The 15659-nt window shown below is 36.9% G+C and overlaps 6 protein-coding genes and 1 non-coding gene across 7 annotated transcripts in view; 6 read left to right on the top strand and 1 right to left on the bottom strand.

The window, feature by feature from the left end:
- The window catches only part of LOC104784286 (serine/threonine-protein kinase BIK1-like), a 5006-nt gene extending 4070 nt beyond the window's left edge, over window positions 1-936 (bottom strand). Inside the window, exons 1-4 of the mRNA XM_019244236.1 lie at window positions 888-936; window positions 400-707; window positions 153-288; window positions 14-57 (exon numbers count right to left, since the gene is read on the bottom strand). Of these exons, the coding sequence (XP_019099781.1) occupies window positions 14-57; window positions 153-288; window positions 400-707; window positions 888-936 (537 nt within the window). The remainder of the gene's footprint in view (window positions 1-13; window positions 58-152; window positions 289-399; window positions 708-887) is intronic.
- On the top strand, window positions 3079-5014 carry LOC104782419. The gene is made up of 3 exons (XM_010507343.1): window positions 3079-3501; window positions 4027-4246; window positions 4345-5014. The coding sequence occupies exons 1-3, from the start codon at window positions 3301-3303 to the stop codon at window positions 4836-4838; spliced, it is 915 nt and encodes a 304-aa protein (XP_010505645.1). The 5' UTR covers window positions 3079-3300; the 3' UTR covers window positions 4839-5014.
- Window positions 6221-8463, top strand: LOC104782418 (glucan endo-1,3-beta-glucosidase-like). Its single transcript, XM_019244352.1, has 2 exons — window positions 6221-6685; window positions 6818-8463. The coding sequence occupies exons 1-2, from the start codon at window positions 6221-6223 to the stop codon at window positions 8354-8356; spliced, it is 2004 nt and encodes a 667-aa protein (XP_019099897.1). The 3' UTR covers window positions 8357-8463.
- On the top strand, window positions 8715-11554 carry LOC104782417 (dolichyl-phosphate beta-glucosyltransferase). Its single transcript, XM_010507341.2, has 10 exons — window positions 8715-8956; window positions 9064-9112; window positions 9497-9603; window positions 9755-9800; window positions 10081-10215; window positions 10345-10434; window positions 10516-10647; window positions 10763-10846; window positions 10950-11014; window positions 11096-11554. The coding sequence occupies exons 1-10, from the start codon at window positions 8844-8846 to the stop codon at window positions 11304-11306; spliced, it is 1032 nt and encodes a 343-aa protein (XP_010505643.1). The 5' UTR covers window positions 8715-8843; the 3' UTR covers window positions 11307-11554.
- LOC104784284 (pentatricopeptide repeat-containing protein At2g39620-like) lies at window positions 11621-14177 on the top strand. Its single transcript, XM_010509332.2, has one exon. The coding sequence runs from the start codon at window positions 11667-11669 to the stop codon at window positions 14175-14177; it is 2511 nt and encodes an 836-aa protein (XP_010507634.1). The 5' UTR covers window positions 11621-11666.
- Window positions 14317-14388, top strand: TRNAC-GCA. Its single transcript has one exon. It is a non-coding gene; the product is annotated as a tRNA-Cys (tRNA).
- LOC104782416 (40S ribosomal protein S15a-like) lies at window positions 14522-15510 on the top strand. The gene is made up of 4 exons (XM_010507340.2): window positions 14522-14592; window positions 14722-14866; window positions 15027-15187; window positions 15304-15510. The coding sequence occupies exons 2-4, from the start codon at window positions 14734-14736 to the stop codon at window positions 15400-15402; spliced, it is 393 nt and encodes a 130-aa protein (XP_010505642.1). The 5' UTR covers window positions 14522-14592; window positions 14722-14733; the 3' UTR covers window positions 15403-15510.

The following is a 15659-nucleotide window of genomic DNA, read 5'->3' as shown; positions in this document are numbered from 1 at the left end:
CATCAAGCGCAACCTTGATCCGTAGAAACCATGGGAGTGGCTTAAAATATGCACCTCCTACATCAAAACCATTTTTCATTAGAACCTAAATACCAAAAAAAACAAAAAACATAGAAGTGATCATCAAAGATAAGATGATCCATGGGACTCACTTCTGAATAGATGATTCTCAAGACTTCCTTTTTGCATAAACTCGTAGACAAGAAGACGGTGTTCATCCTCTACGCAATAACCGATAAGTTTAACAAGATTTGGATGACTCAGTTGCCCCAAGTAGTTGATCTCAGTCTGAATTCAAAACAGAACACAACAAATCAGACTCAAAACACACACACACACACACACAAATAGTCACACTCAGCACATAACTCCAAGTTTGAGGAAATGAAAGCACTGTACCAGCCATTCACGGTGACCTTGAAATCCTTCTTTGTTAAGCCTTTTAACAGCGATGACCAAACCGGTTCCAGGTTTAGTCGGAGTGAGAGTGGTCTCATCTAACCAACCTTTAAAGACACAACCGAAGCCACCTTCTCCGATAACACTATCCGGTCTGAAGTTTCTGGTGGCGAGTTTGAGTTCGTTAAAGGTGAAGCTTTTGACAGGGGTCGAACTCAATATCTCCCCTTCCGTCTTCTGAGCTGCAGCTACAGTCGATGAAGATTTCCGACTCGAAAGACTTAGACCGAACAGATCGCTGCTCTTACCTACACAAACACACCATTTCCAAAATTGGAGCTAAATCAAAATCGGAAATTTCCTTTCTTTTTTATGTTAAACACATGAATCGTGATGAGTAGAACAGAGCGATGCATAATTCTTGATTTTCTTGTGAAAAAATCAAGAAAATTGATAGTTGGAGAGAGAGAGAGAGAGAGAGATAGTACCACTGTGGAAGAGGTCGGCTTTGACTCGAGAACTGAAGCAAGAACCCATTAGCTAAGAACAGATTCGTTTTCTCTGTTTTGATTCTTGATCGTTCCTTTTTAGCTTCTTGAGCAGATTGTGTTGTAAGCAGAGAAGAAAAAAGAGAGAAATATAGAAACTTTCGACCAACAAAGGCAAAAAAACGAAAAAGATATAAAAGATGAGAGAGAGAGATGTGAACAGATATGGCAAAGGAAAGAAGAAAGAGAACAAAGTTTTGGTTTTGGGTTTGGTGTTTAATGAGAAGCACGAGGGGGTGACTAGAAGAAGAAGAAGAAGAAGAATGGTCTTTTTTTTTCTTTGTGGATGTGTGAANCACTGTCGAAAATCTAATCACCACCATACACCAATGAAAAAATCGAGATCTCATGTCCATTTTACTTAGTTTTCTATCTCGTACGGAACTGGTTTTTTTCTTTCTTTCTAGATATATGAAGCTTTACATACAAGATACATTGACCCAAGATATATAAATTAATACAAATGCTTATAAAAAAGTCATAATAATCAGGAATTCATAAAAATGGAATATAGGTTTGACTTGGGTGGTAGGTTTTTTGTGAATTTATGAGTCGCGTATTGTTTTATACGTCGTTGTCTTGTTTGGTATGGCTTGGACTTTTGAATCCAAAAAACTTTTCTTAAGAAGATTATTTTCGATAATACGGGTTGGACAACTTTGACGTACGGAGGCACCCACTTGGACTTTGCCCTGTCTTCCACACATTTGCTACAAATTAAAATTCACCTTTCTATACACTACTAATTCAGAAAGTCTTTAGCTTTTCTTGTTCTCTCTTACACATAGTTTACATTAGATTTGATTTCTCTGGCTGAGATGTCGATTTTTGTTTGTTTAACTGTTACAAAAATAAAATTTACATCTCGGTTGTTGCAACAAATGATTTCAAATAACATTCTGATATTCATACATGTCTTTGTATCCATATACAGTATGTGTATGTATTCATATTATCATATATGATCTTTCAAGAGTATGTATATCAGTATATGTAAATGCCTCCAGTTGAATCATAAAGGCGATGTTACAGATAACTTTTTCCACATTTTATGGAAAAGTAATAAATTCTAAAAGTAAATTATGAGCACACAGGTTTAAATATTTAGTAAAAAAATAATAAAACGGTTTAATTATTTTGGTCGTGTCCCAACAATCCAACATCGGGTGTGGGTATATATTGATAATTCAGTTTGGATATTAGTAAGTAATATGCCCACAGGCCCAAAAAGCCCACAAATAAAGAAAGTAAAGGCTTAAATATTATACTTTTGGTTTCCTCATATTTTTTTTAGTAGTTTCTCTCTTTTTTTTTTTTTTTGAAATAAGTTTGTTATTCATAATTTATTTTTATTTTTTAATGTAAAGCAAGACAAAAAAAAAAGTGTAAAGAAAATCAAAGCAATTAAAATCAGATAAAAAAAACAAAGTACACTATACCGCTTTGAATTGAAACCGTATGTGTTAAATCAATACTATAAACTTTTTTTAACAAGGAATGCATTTATATTTTTTTAATTATATAATAAACATTTTATGCTATAAAAAAAATGTTTACAAAGAGCAGCTTTTATAAACGCATAATGTCTTTTAGGTACTATCCATTAATCAATCAACAATGTGTTAATAAATATATATATGACCACTTTGAATTGAAACCATATGTTTTTAACTTATCAAACTATAAAAACTTTATAAACAAGGAAATAGGAATGCATTTATATTTTGGTATTAATTAGTAGATGGATATAGTGGTCCGAGTCAGCTAATTTTTTTTTTTTAAAAGCCACCTTTTAACTTCGTCCCCAAGCCAAACTTTTAATTTCAAGATTGTCCTCTACGCTCCACCTCAGTTTCAGTTTTACCTGTTTAGCCCTACACCCATCGCTCTGTTAGAGATATTGAGATAAGTTAAAAACTAATTATAGTTTTTTCAGGTAAATGAATATTACCAAATACTCGGTCTTGGTTCATTTTTTATAATATTTTTGTTATTATCTTTTCGTTTCGTTTANCATTTTTTTTTTTTTTTTTTTTTATCATTTAAGCTGATAAGGGCATTTTAGTCATTTGACGAGAGTATTATATTAACCTCTCCTTCGCTTCATCTTCCTTTTCGCCTGCCTATCTTTCTGGATTGTTCTCTTTTCTCGCCTAAAAGAACCTTCAAGCTCTCTCTCTCTCTCAATAAATCAATCACACAAGACTCGTGAAAGAGTAACGAAACGCGTTTTTCGAGAATTGTACAGACTCATTTCTATTCAATTTCAATTTGAATTTGGCAATAAGTTTCTGGGTTTGAATTTTTTTTGGGGTTACCTCGAGAAGAGAAGAGAAATCGAATTAGGGAAACGATGGGGATGGATTTGAGGGCGGAGGAATTGTGGAATCAAGGGAGAGACTCTAGCCACGACGGAGAACGTGACCTAGGTCTCATGGTTACTGATTTTATCGAGACCGGAGGTGGTGGTAGCGGTGGTGCTGCTGATTCCTGGTGCAGCAGCGACAGCGATTCTGGATTTCCTGATCCTTCTTACCTTTCCGATAAGATTCAGGTATCATCAACAAACATCTCACGATTTTGATTTATCTTAAAATTCAACGGTGTGTTCCTGTATATAATCTGGGATCAGTTGTATTTTGGATATGAATTTTTGAATTAGGAGGCTGATTATAGTGTTGTGATGATGCTAGAACAAGGTTTAGTATCATACATTTTAGAGGAGTTAACTTATATAGATGGTTGATTTGTGTGTGATTGTGTTTGGTTTTGGTTTTTGTGATCATTGAACTTGGAAATGGTAGCTTTGGCTCTGTATACAGTTGCTAGGAAGCGTACATTATGTCACATTCCTAATATTGAGACTAGAGGTTTTCTAAAGAAGGTGGTGAGCACTTTTTCATAAAACAGTCTTGGCCACTCTCCTAGTTTCAGAGATTTGTCAGAATGGTAGCTTAATCATGTTTAGAGTTTGCTGTATGTGGTTCATGTATTTTGAAGGAAAGCATGCTTTTGGTATTTTGGTTTCATGGGATAGGTGGAGAGCATTTTTATTGATTTAGATTTGTACCTCTTGCAGTATCTCAAGTACTCTATGATGGCTCAACACGAAACTGAGGTTCTCTCTGCGGTTAGGACTCTGATGCTTACCATTAAGGAGAAAGATCTTCACTCTGTCAAGTCTGGTACATGTAATGCCAGTTGCATAAGGTTTTACCTCGCAAAGCTTTTGAGACTTTCTGGATATGATGCTGCTGTTTGTTCTGCTAGATGGCAAGGCGGTGGCAAAGTTCCTGGTGGTAGGTTTTTTTTCGCTTCTATGGTTTTTCATTTTTGGCATATAAGATACTTAGAGATTGATGATATGTTTTATGTGACTTGTGTGAAAAATTTACAGGAGATAATGAATACATAGATATCATTTTGAGTGACACTGAAGTTGGCCAAGATGATCGTCTGATTGTTGACATTGACTTCAGAAGTCACTTTGAAATCGCTCGAGCAGTGGATTCTTACCAACGGATAATGGAAACACTCCCTGTGGTCTATGTAGGAACCGTGGCAAGACTAAACCAGTTCCTTCAAGTAATGGTCGATGCAGCCAAATTCTCTTTAAAGCAGAATTCAATGCCGTTGCCTCCATGGAGATCTCTGAACTACCTGCGATCCAAATGGCATTCACCCCACAAAAGGCATCTTGGTCCGATTGATCAACAAGGTCCTGGAATGTTCTTACCAGGAATGCACAGACAGTGTGCTGAGAATTTAAAGAGGCTTCAGTTTACTCTCCAAGTTGAACAAGAGTCTGAGAGATTCATGAAGAAGAAGAGCGGTTTTAGCCGCAGGAACAAACCCGACAACATAAGAATTCAAGGGGCTCGTGCTCCTTAAAGAGATTGTACAGATGTGTTTTTGGGGCATCAAGAGGCCTAAGAATTTTGCTCTGTTGAGTCGTCGTTTTTGAGTGTAATATTTTTTGCGGCTGAAATGTTTTTTTTTTTTTTTTTTTTTTTTTTTTTCATATGGATTCATTTGGGGGTTACACAATAATAGCCAAAGTTAGGCTTTATACGAAAGAAGATAATATACGAAGTAATACGTCAGGTAAACCATATTATATTTTCCTCAGTTCTATGATTCGCCATTGGGAGAGATTGTTCTAAAAGCATGTTTCTGTTTGGGTTTTTTTTCTTTTCCCCTTGTTGTTGTGTCTTCGATTACCAAGAAATCACTGTTATGATAAATGTTTCTTTTAGTATTCACATTTCACACCCAATGTGATATACATACAGTAAAACATCTATAAAATAATAATGTTGGACCATAAAAATTTATTGATTTATAGAGGTTTTAATTTTTCGATAATTAATAATAATTAATTTATAGAAAGACATTTCTAATTTGTAAAAAAAATCAGAAAAACTTGAAAATAAAATTTAATTGTTATAACTAATATTTTTATATAATCATATATTTTTGATATAGTAAAAATATTAGAAATGAGATCTAATAAAAAAATGTTTATATATATATATATATACATATCTTTTGATAACTTTATATAATTATTAATTTATATTATTGATGAGACCATATATTTTATAAAATATTTTTTTAAAAAAAATTATCTTTATATATTATTGAATTGTGTCCAAAATTATATTGGCTAACTGAAAATATTTATTAATTTCTAGAGATTATTAGTTTACCAAGTATTAATTTAGGATGACTTCACAATTTTTTTAGCAAATAATAACTATCTTCTAAATTCGATTACAATCATATGATTCATATCCAATCACTCACAATTTGTACTTTATCCATTAATAAATTAAGACAGATTTGTTAAAGAGAATCCAGTTATATTTTTCTTATTTTCAATAAATTCATGAAATGGAGACAAATGTTTACATAAGATGCATATGATCTTCATATGATACATGTTATCCAAATTATAATCCATTTAACTCTTGTTTCCGTAAGTGACCATGGAATAACAATAGATGCGCATATATATATATATATGATTATCCACTTATTATATAGTATTGTCAACCTAAATTAATTTGATACAATTTCTTTTGGTTATAAAGGCCACGTTCATGCTTATCATCTTCATCTATGTTCTACTGATAAAATGATATCCTAAACAATTTAAATTCACTAGATTTCATAGAATTTGAGAATCAACATTAGTATAAATACGCATGCATATAGCCTAATCTTCACTATCCAAACGAATCATTGTTATCTTTTTTCCAAACAATAAAGCAATGGCCAAAACGACACGGTGTTCTACTCTCCCTTTCCTCCTCATATTCGCTCCCGTCATCTTTCAACTCTTAGCCGTGACTTCGGCCATTGGTATCAACTACGGAACACTAGGGAAGCTTCAACCGCCGCAACAAGTGGTTGACTTCATCAGGACAAATACAAATTTTGACAGTGTCAAGATCTATGATGCGAATCCCAACATCCTCCGACCCCTAGCGGGCAGTAACATCAACGTCACCATTATGGTCCCCAATGGTAACATTCCTGCGATGGTCAACGTTGCAAATGCTCGTCAATGGGTCGCTGCCAATGTCTTGCCGTTTCATAAGCAGATCAAGTTCAAATACCTTTGTGTCGGAAACGAGATTTTTGCTAGTAATGACAATAACTTGATATCAAATCTTGTGCCAGCCATGCAAAGTCTTAACAAAGCTTTGAAAGCTTCCGGTCTCGAATATATTAAGGTTAGTGTCAAGTCACGATGATCAGAAAACAGCGAGAGCAAAAATCATATTTATCATATATATACTTCGAATTTACATTGTTATTTGTTATTACTATCAACAAAATGTAAATCCTCCATTATTTGACTGCAGGTGACAACTCCACATGCATATAATATATCTCTTAACCATAATGCACCAAGCCAGAGCAGATTTCGTGAAGATGTAAAAGATTTTTTTACAAAGATCTTGGAGTTCCATCGTCAAGCTAAGTCCCCGTTCATGTTCAACCCCTACCCTTTTTTCACAATGGACCCGAACAATGTCAATTACGCAATATTTGGTCCAGCAAATGCAGTAACGGATACCAATACGAAACACACATACAACAACTTGTTTGACGCAATGATGGATGCAATAATTTCTACTATGAATGCTCTTGGTTATGGGGACGTAGATATGGCTATAGGAGAGACCGGTTGGCCTACCGCATGTGACGCTCCATGGTGCTCACCTCAAAACGCTGCACGGTACAACCACAATATCATCAAACGTGCAAATGTTATAGGGACACCGCTTATGCCCAACCGCCACGTCGATATCTTCATATTCGCATTGTTCAATGAAGATGGGAAACCTGGTCCAACCTGTGAGAGAAATTGGGGGATTTTCAAACCGGATTTTACTCCGGTTTATGATGTTGGAGTCCTAAAAAGCGGTCAAAGCCCACGGAGCTCACCGAGCCCACGGACCTCACCGAGCCCACGGACCTCACCGAGCCCATCGAGCTCACCGAGCCCATGGAGCTCACCGAGCCCATCGAGCCCACCGAGCCACAATGGAAAATGGTGTGTGGCAAAACAAGAAGCGACGGACGAACAACTACAAGCGAATATAGATTGGGTGTGCAGCCAAGGTATCGATTGTAAGCCAATCTCACTAGATGGCGTATGTTTTGATAATAACAACATGAAGAGTCGAGCCTCGTACGTTATGAACGCATATTACCAAAGCAATAAACGCACTGATGATGCTTGTAACTTTAGTGGTACCGGCATGGTCACTACTACAAACCCAAGCACTAGCACATGCAATATACCAACAGAGGACACACCAGGCAAGAGCGGAAAATGGTGTATGGCTAAAGAAGAAGCGACAGATGAACAACTACAAGCGAATATAGATTGGGTGTGCAGCCAAGGTTATGATTGTCATCCAATATCACCTGGTGGCATATGTTTTGATAACAACAACATGAAGACTCGATCCACTTTCGTAATGAACGCTTATTACGAGAGTAAAGGATACACAGAAGACGCTTGTGATTTCAAGGGTAGTGGTATCGTCACTACTACAAGCCCAAGCACTAGCACATGCACTATACCAGCAGGGAACGCACAAAGCAAGAGCGGGAAATGGTGTATGGCTAAAGAAGAAGCGACAGACGAACAACTACAAGCGAATATAGATTGGGTGTGCAGCCAAGGTATTGATTGTAAGCCAATCTCACCTGGTGGCATATGTTTCGACAACAACAAGATGTGGAGTCGATCCTCGTATGTTATGAACGCTTATTACGAGAGCAAAGGATACACAGAAGACGCTTGTGATTTCAATGGTAGTGGTATCGTCTCTACTATAAACCCGAGCACTCCCACATGCACTTTTAGTTCCGGTGCACCAGCAACATGAAGTAACGCTCTGAAGAAAAATTTAATAAAACAACATCCTTTGATTTCGAAATAAGAACAATCAATTTTTCTTTGCTCTTCTTTTATGTACTCGTTTGTATTTTATTTGTCGATACATATCTTAATTTAATTTTCATTATATATGTAATAACTGTAAGACGTATGGTAAATATAAAATTGTTTTAAAACTCTAAAATCAAACAGATTGTGCAAAAAAGTCAAAACGTAAAATACAGACGCATACTCGGTTAAGTATCCGGTTTGTTCAAATAAGACATTAATCAAACCGGTACATAAACCGAATTGGGTAATCTCAAAATCAAATAGAGCTCTGATGAAATTTTTAGGGATTGAACCATTTGCTTTAAGCTTTTCTTCTTTGCTTAACCTTCACGGATTGGTTTCGATCTCTTCTTCTTCTTCTTCTTCTTCTTCTTCACTCTCTTTCTTTATTGTGAAGATCTGAAATCTTGGGGAGAGCAACAACAATGGGGTTTCTGGTAACAGTTGCGGAGTTGGGGTTCTCGTTGCTGCTGATCGTCTTCTTTGGATTTCTCTCCGTCGTCGTTTTTGAAGCTTGGAGAAGGAGACTCAGTTACGTGTACGTCGTCGGTGTTTCTCTTTCTTGGATTCTGTTACCTGTATCTTTATCTTTAACTCCGAGTTCTGGGAATAAAACATTTGGATTTATTTGTGGATTTTTCCCAGGTCTGTGGAGATGGTGACTACACTCGAGGATCCGAAATCTTTAAAGCCGGTATCGTCTGATTCCTTAATCGTTTCTGATTTGATTAATCTGTAGTCTTAGTTTTATGGGTGAACTGTTTCGGTTTTAAATGTAGAGACTTTTAAGGGTGAACTGTTTCTGTATCAAATGTTGCATTTTGGTTTGTTTAAAGAAGCTTGAGAAGTTCAATGTTATAGTGCTAGATTAGCTCTTAGGTTATGGATTGTCTCTTCCAGATACAGATTTTGGATACTCTTAGGCTAGTGGCTTTGCGAGAATTTGTTTTGTCAATCATGACGAATTGACACGCTTGATTACATTGGCTGGTGGCTTTGTTGCTGAGATTGAGGAGTTCTCTTTTTCTGACTCTGTTTTTTTTTTTTTTTTTTTTTTTTTTTCACTATTTTTCATCAGATTCCTTGCCCTCATATTACCGAGCCTGCTGAGAAGTATTTGTCATTAATAGTTCCAGCATATAATGAAGAACAGAGACTTCCTGCAGCTCTTGAAGAAACAATGGAGTAAGTTAAAAATACTCTCTTTTTTTATTTAATTGTGTGTGTGTGTCCCTGCTTACACTCGTTAAAAGTTTGCTTCTTGCAAAACAGTAGCACAAGCCTTATTTATGCATACTACAGAGGCATAATTGTGTACTTCACCTGTGGTTTTCAGCTACCTTCAAGATCGTGCATCACGGGACAAGAGTTTTTCTTTTGAGGTAAATAGTTTTCCATTCTTCTTTTTTATCTCCTTACAACTCACTAAGGTTGATTCTTAACCTAATTATGGCCTTTGTTGTGGTGAATTTATATGAGCTTTTTAAGGTTTTTTTCTTTATAATTAGTTCACCTAACTCAATAAGTAAAAAAGGTGATGCTCACAATTTATTAGTCTATCAAATAGACTACCCACTCATATGCTAAATTGCTCAATAGATATTGGTGCATTCCTTAAACCCTATATGCATCAGTGGAATAATTTTTTTTTTCTGCTTCTAGGTAGTGATTGTTGATGATGGAAGTGTTGATGGAACAAAAAGAGTAGCTTTTGATTTTGTTAGAAAGCACACAGTTGACAACATAAGGGTTATACCCCTTGGGAAGAATCAAGGCAAAGGAGAAGCTATAAGAAAGGTGAGTTCAACTCGTAGCACATACAACTCTATATATGTATTCTATGTGAATGAGTAAAACTGTATACTTGCCATTTCATTTTAAAAGAAAATTAATTGAAGCTTTCTACTTTCTGAAAGCATTAAATAGGGAATGATGCATTCGCGGGGTCAGCTACTTCTCATGTTGGATGCTGATGGAGCAACTAAAGTAACCGACCTAGAAAAACTTGAAAATCAGGTTTGCCTTAAGTTACGGCTATTAAAATTTCAGACAAACTGGAAACTATGCTATAAATATCCTGACCTCCTAGCCTCATAGATTATTGCAGTAGCCAGAGAAGAATATTCAATCAGAAATCCAGCATCTAAGGAAATGGATTTCAGAATAGGTGATGTTCAAGTATCTGCATTTGGTTCTCGTGCTCATCTCGAGGAGAAAGCCCTTGCTACAGTTAAGTTTTGCTATCGTCTGTTCTAGATGCAACATCATTCTTTGTCTATGTACACACACAGATGCATATACATATACGTGTCTTAGATAATTGACTTCAGTGTGACAATTTCAGAGGAAATGGTATCGCAACTTTCTGATGAAGGGTTTCCATCTTGTGGTTCTATTAGCTGCTGGTCCTGGTATTCGGGATACACAGGTGTGTTTTTAAATCTTATTTGTCGTTTCCTTCGGCACTCTTTGTTTCACCAAGACATATTCTCGAGTAATAATAACTAAACATCATTTTTTTCTTTTGTCAGTGTGGCTTCAAGATGTTTACTAGAGCTGCTGCTAGGAAGCTTTTCACAAACGTCCATCTGAAAAGGTATGTGTAAATGATTCGATCATGATAAACTAACAGGAGAAACATCAATAAGTGTATCTCATTTGACTCGTCTCTTCTCAGGTGGTGCTTTGATGTTGAACTGGTGTACTTGTGCAAGCGTTTTAACATTCCAATGGTTGAGATCTCTGTGAAATGGTCTGAAATTCCCGGGTCTAAAGTCAATATGTTGAGCATTCCAAACATGCTTTGGGAGCTTGCTTTAATGTCTGTGGGATACAGAACTGGCTTGTGGAAGATCCATCAAGCATGTGACACAGAGCGTTCCTCATGACCAAAAAAAACTCTGACCACGCTGGTTTACAGCAGAGAGAGGATATTGTTTTGATGTCTCTGATCAAGCAAAAGGAGAGCCAAGACGATAGAGAATATGCTGGGTCCTTCTTTCAATAGATGTAATAAACAATCTTAACGAGATTATTAGAAATTATGTAATGAAACTACTACAGCTCTAGATTTTGTTTGTTTTAGTCATGACTCAGTTTTTACATCTTCATGGCAATGCATGTATTAAAGGTCGAAGTCCATATCTCTTAAGAGTTTAAACAGTTGCAACTGTCCCGAGAGTCTCTGCAACGATTTTTTACCTATAAACCGCCAAAAAATCTGTACTTGCCTCTTCGTCGCCGGTGAAATGGCAAATACCTGCACGGGGCTCCTTCTTAAGCTACGGGAATTTAAGAATTTCCGGTTACTTCTACAAATTCACAGCAGCTTGATCGTCTCAGGTCTTAAACCCCATAACCAGCTCATAAATGCTTACTCTCTCTTTCAAAGACCCGACCTTTCTCGCATCATCTTTAATTCAGTACAAGACCCAGGTGTTGTCTTGTGGAATTCAATGATCAGAGGTTACACGAGAGCCGGTTTACACAGAGAAGCTCTCGAATTCTTCGGATACATGTCAGAGAAGTTAGGTATTGATCCAGACAAGTACACTTTCACTTTTGCTTTGAAGGCTTGCACTGGATCTATGGACTTAGAGGAAGGTTTACGAATTCATGATTTGATTGCCGAGATGGGTTTTGAGTCTGATGTTTATATTGGAACCGGGTTAGTTGAAATGTATTGTAAAGCTGGCGACTTGATTTCTGCAAGACAAGTGTTTGATAAAATGCCTCTGAAGGATATTGTTACTTGGAACGCTATGGTTTCTGGGTTGGCTCGAAATGGATTCCCAGGTGAAGCCTTGCGGTTGTTTCGTGATTTGCATTTGAGTTGTGTTGAGATTGATCATGTTAGTCTATATAATCTGATCCCTGCGGTTTCAAAGCTAGGGAAGAGTGATGTGTGCAGATGTCTTCATGGACTTGTGATTAAAAAAGGGTTTACCTCTGCTTTCTCTAGTGGGCTGATTGACATGTATTACAAATGTGGGGAGTTATATGCTGCTGAATCCGTTTTTGAAGAAGTGTGGAGCAAGGATGACTCTTCTTGGGGAACAATGATGGCAGCTTATGCACATAACGGGTCCTTCGAGGAGGTATTGAAGTTATTTGAGCATATGAGGAGATATGATGTTAGAATGAATAAGGTAGCTGTGGCAAGTGCTCTTCAAGCTGCTGCTTATGTAGGGGACTTAGTGAATGGGATTGCAATTCATGATTGTGCAGTGCAACAAGGAATGATGAGTGACGCCTCTGTTGCAACTTCTCTTCTGAGCATGTATTCAAAATGTGGTGAGTTGGAGATAGCGGAACAACTGTTCATAAATATTAAAGATAGAGATGTCGTTTCTTGGTCTGCCATGATTGCTTCGTTTGAGCAAGCAGGTCATCACGATGCTGCTCTATCTTTGTTTAGGGATATGATGAAGATACATGTCAAGCCTAATGCTGTAACTTTGACAAGTGTGCTTCCAGCTTGTGCAGGAATGGCCGCATGTAGATTGGGTAAGAGCATACATTGTTATGCTATAAAGGCTGATATTGAGTCTGAGTTGGAAATTGCCACAGCTATTATTTCAATGTATGCCAAAAGTGGTTGCTTTTCCCCCGCGCTCAAAGCTTTTGAAACACTGCCAATTAAAGATGCTGTAGCATTCAACGCTCTAGCACAAGGGTATACACAGATTGGCGATGCCAGTAAAGCATTTGATGTGTACAACAACATGAAGCTACATGACGTATGCCCAGACTCAGGAACTATGGTTGGTTTGCTTCAAACTTGTGCACTCTGTAGTGACTATGCTCGAGGTTCTTGTGTCTATGGGCAAATTATAAAGCATGGGTTAGATTCAGAATGTCATGTGGCAAATGCTCTTATCGATATGTTCACCAAATGTGATGCCCTCACTGCAGCAAAATCCTTGTTTGACAAGTGTGGATTCGAGAAAAGTACTTTATCTTGGAATATAATGATGAACGGGTACTTACTCCATGGCCAACGTGTAGAAGCTATTGCCACTTTCAGTCAGATGAAGGTTGAGAGTTTTCAGCCTAATACAGTCACATTTGTTAACATCTTACGCGCAATAGCAGAATTATCAGCACTGAGAGTAGGAATGTCGGTTCATGCCAGTCTCATCAGGTTTGGAGTTTGTTCCCACACGTCCGTAGGAAACAGCCTAGTTGATATGTATGCGAAATGTGGAATGATAGATTTATCCGAGAGATGCTTTATCGAGATAAGAAACAAAGTAATGGTGTCGTGGAACACTCTGCTATCCGCTTACGCAGCCCATGGTCTAGCAAGCTGTGCGGTCTCAATTTTCTTGTCTATGAAAGAAAACGAACTCAAACCAGACTCTGTTTCCTTTCTCAGTGTTCTTTCAGCTTGTAGACACGCAGGGTTAGTTGAAGAAGGAAAACAAATGTTCAAGGAAATGGAAGAAAGGCACAAGATGAAAGCAAAAGTTGAACATTACGCGTGTATGGTTGATATATTAGGGAAGGCTGGTTTGTTTGGTGAAGCTGTGGAAATGGTGAGAAGAATGAGAGTGAAAGCAAGTGTAGGAGTATGGGGAGCCTTATTAAGTTCTTCAAGAATGCATTGTAATTTTTGGTTAAGTAATGCTGCATTGTGTCAGCTTGTAAAGCTTGAGCCACTAAATCCATCTCACTATTGTCAAGATGCGAGATTAGTAGAGGCTAATAATGTAACAAGAATTAAGAATGTTCCTGCTTGTAGTTGGATACAAATTTGAGAACACCCAATTCTTTTCATTCTTCTTCTCTTTCTTGATGAATGAAACTCTCTGTAACTGCTTGTAACTGCTTGATGAATGAAAGTGTAATTCTAGGTTTTGAGAGTTATATTAGTTAGTAAAGGGTTAAAATCAACAGGGGCTTATAGCTCAGTGGTAGAGCAATTGACTGCAGATCAATAGGTCACCGGTTCGAATCCGGTTGGGCCCTTTCTTTTTTCCGTTTTTTATTTTCCCGGAAAACTCGTAAAATATGGTAAAGAAAAAAAATAAGGGAGAGATTAGGGTTTTGCACTGTGCTTATATATTTTTGTCTCCGTCAAAAAACCCTAGTTTTAAAACCTTCGAAACTACCTGAAAGCTAAAATCTACTCTGCTATATAGCCTATACTCGTTGTACTCTTGCGTAACTTTGGTAAGTTTTTGTTCTTACGTTTTGAATATTCTGTAACATAATAGAGTTGAAATTGAAATTGCACTTGATGTTTCTTATATGCAAATGTCATGGCTCTTACGAGGAAGTTTTTTATATTTATTTGTGTAGAGGCTATCGATAATGGTGAGGACTAGCGTCTTAAATGATTCTCTGAAGAGCATGTGTAATGCAGAGAAACGAGGGAAACGCCAAGTAATGATAAGACCCTCTTCCAAAGTGATCATTAAGTTTCTCACTGTGATGCAAAAGCATGGTACATTTATTGTCTCAATGGGCTTAATTATTTGATTTCCTTGTTGTTTGATTTCTCCGTATAAAATAAGATTTAGATCGGGAGAAGCACATGGTTTTGATGGCTCCATATGTTCAGTTTTGACTTCAAAACATAAAAATAAATTCCTTTGTGCTTATAGGTTACATTGCGGAGTTTGAATATGTGGATGATCACCGATCCGGTAAGATTGTGGTTGAGCTTAATGGAAGGCTTAACAAGTGTGGTGTTATTAGTCCTCGTTTTGATGTTGGCGTCAAGGAAATCGAAGGTTGGACTGCCAAATTACTCCCTTCAAGACAGGTCAAGAATTAACCTTTTTAATTTATGTAAAAGGGAACTAACCATTCTTCTTAATTATTTGTGTTTCTTGAATAATCACAGAGACCAATGTTTTATTGTGTTTGATCATTATGCAGTTTGGGTACATTGTCTTGACAACATCAGCTGGAATCATGGACCATGAAGAGGCTAGGAGGAAAAATGTTGGAGGCAAAGTGCTTGGTTTTTTCTACTAGAGGGGCTTTTATGAATTTTTTTTTTACTCATTTGGTGTTTTCTTGTTGATTTTTTTATATTGGTTATTGGGAAACCTTGTTTTCGCCGGTCCCAAGTTTGTTTCATTGCTTGCTGAATGGATTATAATCTTTCGTTATCATGATCAAGACAAAATTCAATAGACTTTGTCCCATCTTCTGGCAACCTACCTAGGACAGAGTTCCATTATTGTCAATAAGTTTGAAATACGTTGTTTTCTTGGATTAGAGAGTCACAT

The sequence above is a fragment of the Camelina sativa genome, chromosome 4 (assembly GCF_000633955.1).
Source record: "Camelina sativa cultivar DH55 chromosome 4, Cs, whole genome shotgun sequence".
NCBI classification, from domain to species: domain Eukaryota; kingdom Viridiplantae; phylum Streptophyta; class Magnoliopsida; order Brassicales; family Brassicaceae; genus Camelina; species Camelina sativa.
Note: the sequence above shows the minus strand (reverse complement) of the source record. Positions and strands in the feature narration are given on the sequence as shown.